This window comes from Vigna unguiculata, chromosome 5 (assembly GCF_004118075.2).
Source record: "Vigna unguiculata cultivar IT97K-499-35 chromosome 5, ASM411807v1, whole genome shotgun sequence".
In the NCBI taxonomy this organism is placed as follows: Eukaryota; Viridiplantae; Streptophyta; class Magnoliopsida; order Fabales; family Fabaceae; genus Vigna; species Vigna unguiculata.
This window is the reverse complement of record NC_040283.1, coordinates 13,249,416-13,257,148: the sequence shown is the minus strand read 5'-3', so window position 1 is coordinate 13,257,148 and position 7,733 is coordinate 13,249,416. Positions and strand designations below refer to the sequence as shown.

Sequence of the window (7,733 nt, the reverse complement as noted above, 5' to 3'; positions counted from 1 at the left end):
GGTTGTTTTTACTGAAAATAATTACTATAGTTTTAATTTTAAAAGATGAGTTTAAATGTAATTAGTATTAATATCAACTCGAAAAGGAGATAAAAAATGGTGTTTTTGATAGAAGTCATTAACTTAATCTAAGGTAAAACATGTTTTTGTCTTTGTAATAAAAATTAGAATTATTTTTTTTCCAAAATTTTGAATTAATCTAGTTTTCTAATTTATAAATATGTAAATTCAATTTTTTTAATAAAATTTGATTAAATTTATTTAATATTTTAAACATATTTTATTATATTATTTTAATTTATTTATACTGTTTTACATATTTTTATTTTAATATTAATTATTTTACATATATTTATTTTAATATTAATTAAAAAATATGTTTGAAAAAATTTAGTAAATTTAGTTCAAAATTTTAAAAAACAAAATAATTGCATGTAAAAATTGAATTACCAAAAAATATTTCATCCTTAAACTAAAGATGAAAGACAAAGTTGTTCCCCAAATGGAGAGTGAAGATACCCCAAAACCCAGAAGTTTGAACACTGAAAAAACAGCATAGTATTTGGTGCAGCAATTCTCTTTCAGAAACCTTTTTATTTGAGCTAATCCTTTTTCTCAAAAAAATTCACCCCTTCAAAATTTGGCTCAAAGGGGTTTTTTCTCTTTCTCTGTCACCACTTTCCTTCGTGGCAGGTCTCAGCCAGGTCTCAGCGTGCTCCTCCGCATCATCCGCTTCTCTCTGCAAATGTACACATATTTGGTATGCCTTGTTGGAGCTTGATTTGCTCTTTTTTCTTCTTTTTTTTCATTTTTATCACTCCCATTTATATTTTGCGGCAACTCTTTTGTGAATTTTAACTTTGTGTAGAAACCAGTATTGTATTTACAAATGAGTTTATTAGGGTGCGGGTGTGTTGTAGAGGGAAAATGGGCACTCCATTGAATTATAAAAATTGCATTTGTTTTAGTTATTTTGCAGAATGCATTATGATAGAGTCTTTAATGGAGGGTGTAAACCATTTGTTAGGTTAATTGATTTGGGAGATGGGGGATTTGGTAACTTAAATATGCAGTGAGAACTGACCATATTTGTGTGCTGGGTTTGTTCTTTTTATGAACTATTGTTATTCTGGGGGAATGACATCAATTTATGAACTGTTTGACATGATTTGAGAGGAAAAGTTAAACATGCTTATCAATGACACGACGAGATGCTATAAAGGTTGTAGTTTGAAAATTTCTTGAGAATTAAAATAAAACTTGTGTTTAGAGGGCATGGAAGGATTTGAGGGCTATCTTAGATGATATATAGGTTCTGCATAAGGTTATTGGACTTCCGATTTTTTACGTATATGTTTTTGATTTACTGCACTGTTGTGATTAGCCAAGTAATGGACCAAGTCCAAGACTTACAGACTGGTGATTGTGAAATTTCTGCTGGTTATGGTGTTGTACAAAGCTGTTGGTTCATGTGTGCTTTTCATGGTTCCCAATTCTCTAATCAGTTGATTTAATATCCACCGTTCATGTGTGCTTTTCATGGTTTCCAATTCTCTATTGAATGGAATAGTTTCATACTAACTGGAAATTGACATTTTCGGGATTGGGCTGATTTTGAATGCCTATTTGTTACCAGGGAACCGCAGATATTTCTTTCACCTCTGGAATATGCATATTTTTAACTTTGTCAAGATAAAAAGCACCCTATTGTGCTTTTCATGTGATACTTGGATGTATAAATGTCTTTGTAGTATTCCCCGTTTTGGTAATGCTATTTCATATTTGTGAGAAAGATATCTACATCAATTATACAATTTATACAGCTTCTTCAGTGTGGTTGTTCAGGGAAACTTAAGGGTGAGGGTTCAGCTGGAGCATGCTGAGTCATAGCTGCTGCACATGACAATGATATACGCTGTTTGACATCTTGAATTATTGTTGCCATTGTGGTCTTGTTATTATTGAAGATATAGGAGGAAATGGGAAAAATAGCTCTTGCAGCAATAATGAGCTTATGTGTTATTCCTGCCTCCATAATGGTTAATCGCATAGTTCATGAGCCATATATGGTAAGAAAAAGTTTATTAAACTGGAGAACAGACAGTTGTTGATACTTAGATTGATCCTGAAGGAATTTACCTTCATTCAATATGATTAAGATCCATGATTTGCAGGATGAGATATTTCATATACCACAGGCAAAGCAGTACTGCAAGGGAAATTTTGGAAGTTGGGACCGTAATATTACCACTCCTCCTGGCCTGTATGTTCTCTTTTATCCTTGGTATCTTTGCCTCTGGCCCCATCTTCAAGAAAAAAATGATCCCTCTAGCTTATACCAACTACTTATTTGTTATGCCAAAGGAAGTTAGTTCAGCTTGAAAAGTACAATTGGTTGAAGCATTTTTCCTGAAAAGCTTAGGCTCAGCTCTCACCGCCAACAAGCTCCTTTGGCTTATCCTTGTTGGAGCATGTGGCATGCCTTCTCCTTCAAATGGGGCAGCCTTGCCTCTACCAAACTTTTATTAACAAAAATAAATAAAATTATTTATGTGAAATGGAATTGTGTAGAAAAAGAATATTGTAGGATGAATAACAGAAAGTATGAAATCATTCATAAATGATTAACTAGATATCAATATGTGGGGTATGTGAAACTTTCAGTGCAATATTTGTATTGGATAATTTTATTGTTGCAATGCACCTGATGTATTTCGTGTGCATTTGAAACAGAAGCTGTTGTTGGAATATGTAATCAAAATGGATATTTTCCAGATAATGGGAGACGTTTTTATCATTCTCTAAGCATAGCTATAAATATTTTGGTCTGCTTCTGTGCTTTAGCTGGAGTGGTAGGCAGTGACAATTGAAAAATATATAGAAAAAGATTGTTCTCGGTATTCTTAATGATTATGATTAAGCACGGTTGATGCATCATCCAAGTATTCAAGTGAATAAAAAGTCCAAATATAGCAATTTATAACTGGTTGCTTGCATTGCTTAATCTAATTGTAGTATGATTATCAAATGAGAATCATACTCAAGGAAGCTAACTTAAAGCTACGCAATCGATTTGCTGTTAATTGAATGGGTGAAACCAAAAAGCTTAAAGTATTGAACCTCGGCCACTTTGAATAATTAAAAACTTTATATGTATACTATACTCTTTCTAACTATCTATCTGGTACAAACATAAGATAATGTTTGAAGTGTCTTTCAAAATGCAAATCTCTAGATTGAGCAAACATAAACAGTTCTGCATAGATAAATTATTGAAAATATAATGCAGTGTCAAATGTCAAGTTTGATCTTTGCAATTGAATAACTTTTGCAGGTACTATCTTTCACTTGCCCATGTTGCTTCTTTGTTTCCAGGCCTGTACTTTGTACAAGCTGTTTCCTCATTTTCTGACATGTGCTCTGTGGCAATCCTTCGATCGGTTAATGGTGTCTTAGCAATTGTATGCAGTGTAATTTTATACAACATAATTATGCATTTGAAGCCAACACTTACCAAGAGAAAGGCGATGCTTCAAGCAGTGGTCCTATCCTTGTACCCCCTTCACTGGTTTTTCACTTTTCTCTATTACACAGATGTTGCAGCTGTTACGACAGTGCTGGCTATGTATCTAGCAAGTTTGAAGAAAAATTACTGGTTTAGTGCATTGGTAAGGCATATTTTGATTTTAATGGTGTAACCACATTTAAATTGATATGATTTTTTGTTTATGTTTATATTATTTTTATCTAAGTTCCTTTATTTTATTAACTTGTGTCTCATCTAAAACAGTTGAACGTATGTGTACACATTACAGATACTGATGCCTGTTTTTTGTTGCTATTGCACATATTTACTGGAAAGAATCGATTTTGTTTCTCATTTTGATCCTGTGTACTTTTTTACCTAGGAATATATGCATACACCACACATACGTGCATATATATATATATATATATATATATACATATATATATATATATATGTATATACATATATATATATATATGTATATATGTATATATATATGTATATATGTATATATATATATATGTACGTATGCTTATTGCAGGACTAAGTTCAAATATTACTTTATCAGTTCTTCATTGTGGTCTAATTTCAGAAAATAAAAGCAATATTAAAAAGTTAATTCATATCATGATTTTTGTATCTGTTCCTGATTCAAATGGATCTTTGTTATCCCTTATCTCTTATGTATTTGCTTCTGGATCATAAATTTCTCAGAGCCTATTTAAATCCTATTTTTATAACTATTTTCCGTTTTTAAAATAAAAGAAACTATTGATAAGGAGTAGTTTTTGAAAACTGTTTTAAAAAATAGTATCAATTTTTTAGTTTCTGATATAGAAAATCAGAAGATGTCTAAATTGTTTTGGTTTTCTACTTGCAGATTTCTATTTTTTATGTTCTTCCTTACACTGTCCCAACTCTTCCCTCACTCCTATTCGCTAAAGATTAGTTTTTGACAATTGTTTTATAAACTATAAAAAATAGAATCAAACACATACTTCGTCTCTTGGTTTTCAATTTTGGCTGTACGACACAACTTTTGATGAATAGGTTTACGGATAATTCCTATATATACAATACTTTTAGCAGCATACCTGGATTATATTTGTCATTCTATTTTATAGAGTGGTGGTAATGCATTCGAGTTTATTGATACAGATCGGAGCAGTGGCAGTTGTTATTCGCCAAACAAATGTTATATGGGTGCTTCTTGTTGCATGCACTGCAATCATAAATATTTCTGTGACTCATGGAAAGCAAAATACAAAATCTATCAAGTCAGATGTGTCTGTCAAGCATGGTTTAGAATATGCTACTGGTACTAATTCAGAGGGTTTCAATCTGAGGAAGCGAAAAATTGTTAAATCTGGGAATACTATTGAACGCTCATCATCATCTGATTCTTCTCCTTCCTCTTACTCAGGTTTGCTTTCACATATGTTTAAGAAAACCATGAGTTCTATTCTATGAGCCTAAGAAAATAAAATAACTAAATAACTGTAGATAGAATAAAGTTAATCCCATCCTCTGACTACCGTTTTTTGCAACATATAGAATAGATTGATATTGATATTATTTTGCAGGTTTTGCTGATGAATTATGGACCATCCTTTTAACATTGTGGTACATGAAATGGGAGATTCTAATTTCATTTAGCCCCTTTCTCATGGTGGTGGTGGCCTTTATTGTATTTGTGTACTGGAATGGAAGCATTGTTCTGGGTAACATTCATTTTCTTGTTTTCCCTGGTGATGATCTTTTTGGGTCCCTTAGGGGCCCCAAAGACCCTCTTTCTCACACATATCCTACTGACACTGCAGGTGCAAAAGAAGCACACGCAGTTACCCCACATTTCTCTCAGATGCTTTATTTTAGTTTGGTTTCTGTACTGGCTCAGGCTCCTATGCAGATCACTATCACCCAGGCTGTGGACTTGTTTCGTATGTTTCGGAAGAGTAGGCCCCTTCTTTTCTTTCAGATGTTCCTGGCCCTTGTAGTTGGCATGCTCTCAGTACACTTTTTCAGGTTATGTCAGACTCAGATGACTTAGTAAACTATCAAGCAGAATCTGTTTTTTGATTGTCAACACAATTAAATGCATGTTTTGGTGGTGGTGAATTTGTAGACTGCTGTTTCAGTTTTCCTTCAATACTGTAAAATTTTAAGTTCTCTTTCCAACTTCTTTTTACTTATAGAGAATGCTAATTAGATAGAAGTGGAAAGTTTTATAGGAAAATGTTGCATTTATTGTTACCAATGCACCCCCACCATGATTTGTACTGAAAACCTTCTGTTCATCAATTCCTTATCCAGTCCTTAATGTGCTCATTCTCAGCACCCTTTATTTATTGTCTCTTACTAAAGTTTGTCCACCAGTTCAATGTGATAACTTTTCCACTTGGGTTGCATGTATGCCAACACTTTCTCATCAAGCCCAACTCTTTCTAAATCTCTACTGCATGAATTTAACTCATCTTTTTCTATGACCCTATTTAGGTAAATTTTTCAATAAACACTTACTGGAAAAGAAATAAGTCAAAATGATTTAAGCTTCTCTCATTGTTAAAATTAGCCTGTGAAATAGTTAAAATTAGTTTAATGAAAAAACTTTTATATATTATGTACAAATTAATTTTAACTTACCTTAAAAGTTTAATTTATTTTCTTTTATGAGGGGTGATTAGAAATTTATCCAAACAGAACCTTTATCTAAAATCTACTGCATTCTGTATTGTATGACATTTCAACTGTCTGGCTCACTTGTGTCTCAACTTTTGCAGTGTAGCTCATCCATACCTTCTTGCTGATAATCGGCATTACCCTTTTTATCTTTGGAGGAAAGTTATAATGGCTCACTGGTCAATTAAATACCTTCTGGTCCCAGTTTATATATGTTCATGGTTTTCCATCATCAACATGTTGGGTTAGTGTACACAGACATACTATGAAGTCTTGTTTTATTCAACTGCTTATGGCATCATTATAACTACTACTATCCTTTATCAAACAGGAAAATCTAGAAGTAAAATATGGGTTTTGGCATATTTTTTGGCCACTGCAGCTGTTCTTGTACCAGCTCCACTGATAGAGTTCAGATACTACACCATACCATTCTATTTCCTGGTGCTTCACTGTGAAAATAGTGATGATCAAAGTTGGATTCTCACAGGCATACTGTATATTGGTGTTAATATCTTTACAATGGCCATGTTTCTGTTTCGACCTTTCCATTGGGATCATGAGCGTGGAATTCAAAGGTTTATATGGTGATTCAGTTCATTGAAAAACAAGTTTTGTAACAGCGAAACTACCCTTTTTGTGGGCCTTTTACCACCAGTTTTACAAGAGTGGAATTTTAAATCTCCTTAGTTATATTTTTGAGGGATTTAAATCTCCTTAGTTAATATGATAATCCTTTTAGCTACTTGAAGAAAAGTGTTGGTTTTTTGGAACTGATTAACTTTGTCCTGGAATGTTCAAGACACTGTTAATTTAGTTATTGAAAGAAAAGAAAAAATCGATTTACTCCGAACATGTGTTAAAAATTGCAATTAACTCCTGGGCATCATAGTTTAATAACAAAGTGACTTCTGATTTAGTATCAAATTGATCTTTAATATTACATTTTAGTAACCGAGTGGTTTCAAGAAACATAACATCAGAACAGAGTTCTGAGGATTTTTATTCATCTAAGAACTGAATCAATTTTTTTTTTTGTGAAGGTTGAAGTTGATGGTGTCTTACATATTGAGTGATCAGATTAATCATTTATCCTTTATGATTGATTATATGCTCTGGAGTACGGATATCCTTAGAGATATGTTGTATACATACTGGATACAAACCTATTCCTAATACGTTTTTGTTAATCATATTATGAGCCTAAAGTACATATTAATTTCATAACTAATCTTTGTCGGAATATGATTGATCACCATTAATGAAGTCTATTATTTTCATCCACTTTTTATTTATTGGGTTTGAATCTCAGATCTTATTTGAGGAATAGAATAGTAGTTAGTTGATCCTCAAGATAGCAACCACATGTGTGGGTTTGACTATCCCATCTTTGAAATATAAATTCATTCCCATATTTAATATTAAAGTAATACTCGTTTTCTTAAAGTTTGTAAAATTAGTTCAAGTAGGTTCCTTAACTTTTTTTAGTTTCAACTTTGAAAAATTAATGTAATTAAGTTTTTTT

General features: G+C 32.3%; 1 protein-coding gene across 4 annotated transcripts; it reads left to right on the top strand.

Moving 5' to 3' along the window:
* The first annotated feature begins 492 nt into the window (after window positions 1-492).
* On the top strand, window positions 493-7,058 carry LOC114183103 (dol-P-Glc:Glc(2)Man(9)GlcNAc(2)-PP-Dol alpha-1,2-glucosyltransferase). 4 transcript variants are annotated; one of them, XM_028069973.1, is made up of 9 exons: window positions 493-760; window positions 1,846-2,069; window positions 2,175-2,263; window positions 3,335-3,668; window positions 4,688-4,952; window positions 5,113-5,250; window positions 5,350-5,554; window positions 6,310-6,452; window positions 6,540-7,058. In XM_028069973.1, the coding sequence occupies exons 2-9, from the start codon at window positions 1,980-1,982 to the stop codon at window positions 6,797-6,799; spliced, it is 1,524 nt and encodes a 507-aa protein (XP_027925774.1). In that variant the 5' UTR covers window positions 493-760; window positions 1,846-1,979; the 3' UTR covers window positions 6,800-7,058. The 4 variants fall into 4 exon arrangements, with proteins under 4 accessions (XP_027925774.1, XP_027925773.1, XP_027925775.1 ...); XM_028069972.1 differs by having other exon boundaries at window positions 1,833-2,069; XM_028069974.1 differs by having other exon boundaries at window positions 1,824-2,069.
* Window positions 7,059-7,733: the final 675 nt, after the last annotated feature.

What these genes read in the sequence shown, in the direction of transcription:
- LOC114183103 (XM_028069973.1), top strand. Translation starts at nt 1,980, where the DNA reads ATGGGAAAAATAGCTCTTGCAGCAATAATGAGCTTATGTGTTATTCCT. An exon ending in ATTACCACTCCTCCTGGCCT is followed by an intron (nt 2,264 to 3,334) that starts GTATGTTCTCTT and finishes TAACTTTTGCAG; the next exon opens with GTACTATCTTTCACTTGCCC. An exon ending in ATTACTGGTTTAGTGCATTG is followed by an intron (nt 3,669 to 4,687) that starts GTAAGGCATATT and finishes TTATTGATACAG; the next exon opens with ATCGGAGCAGTGGCAGTTGT.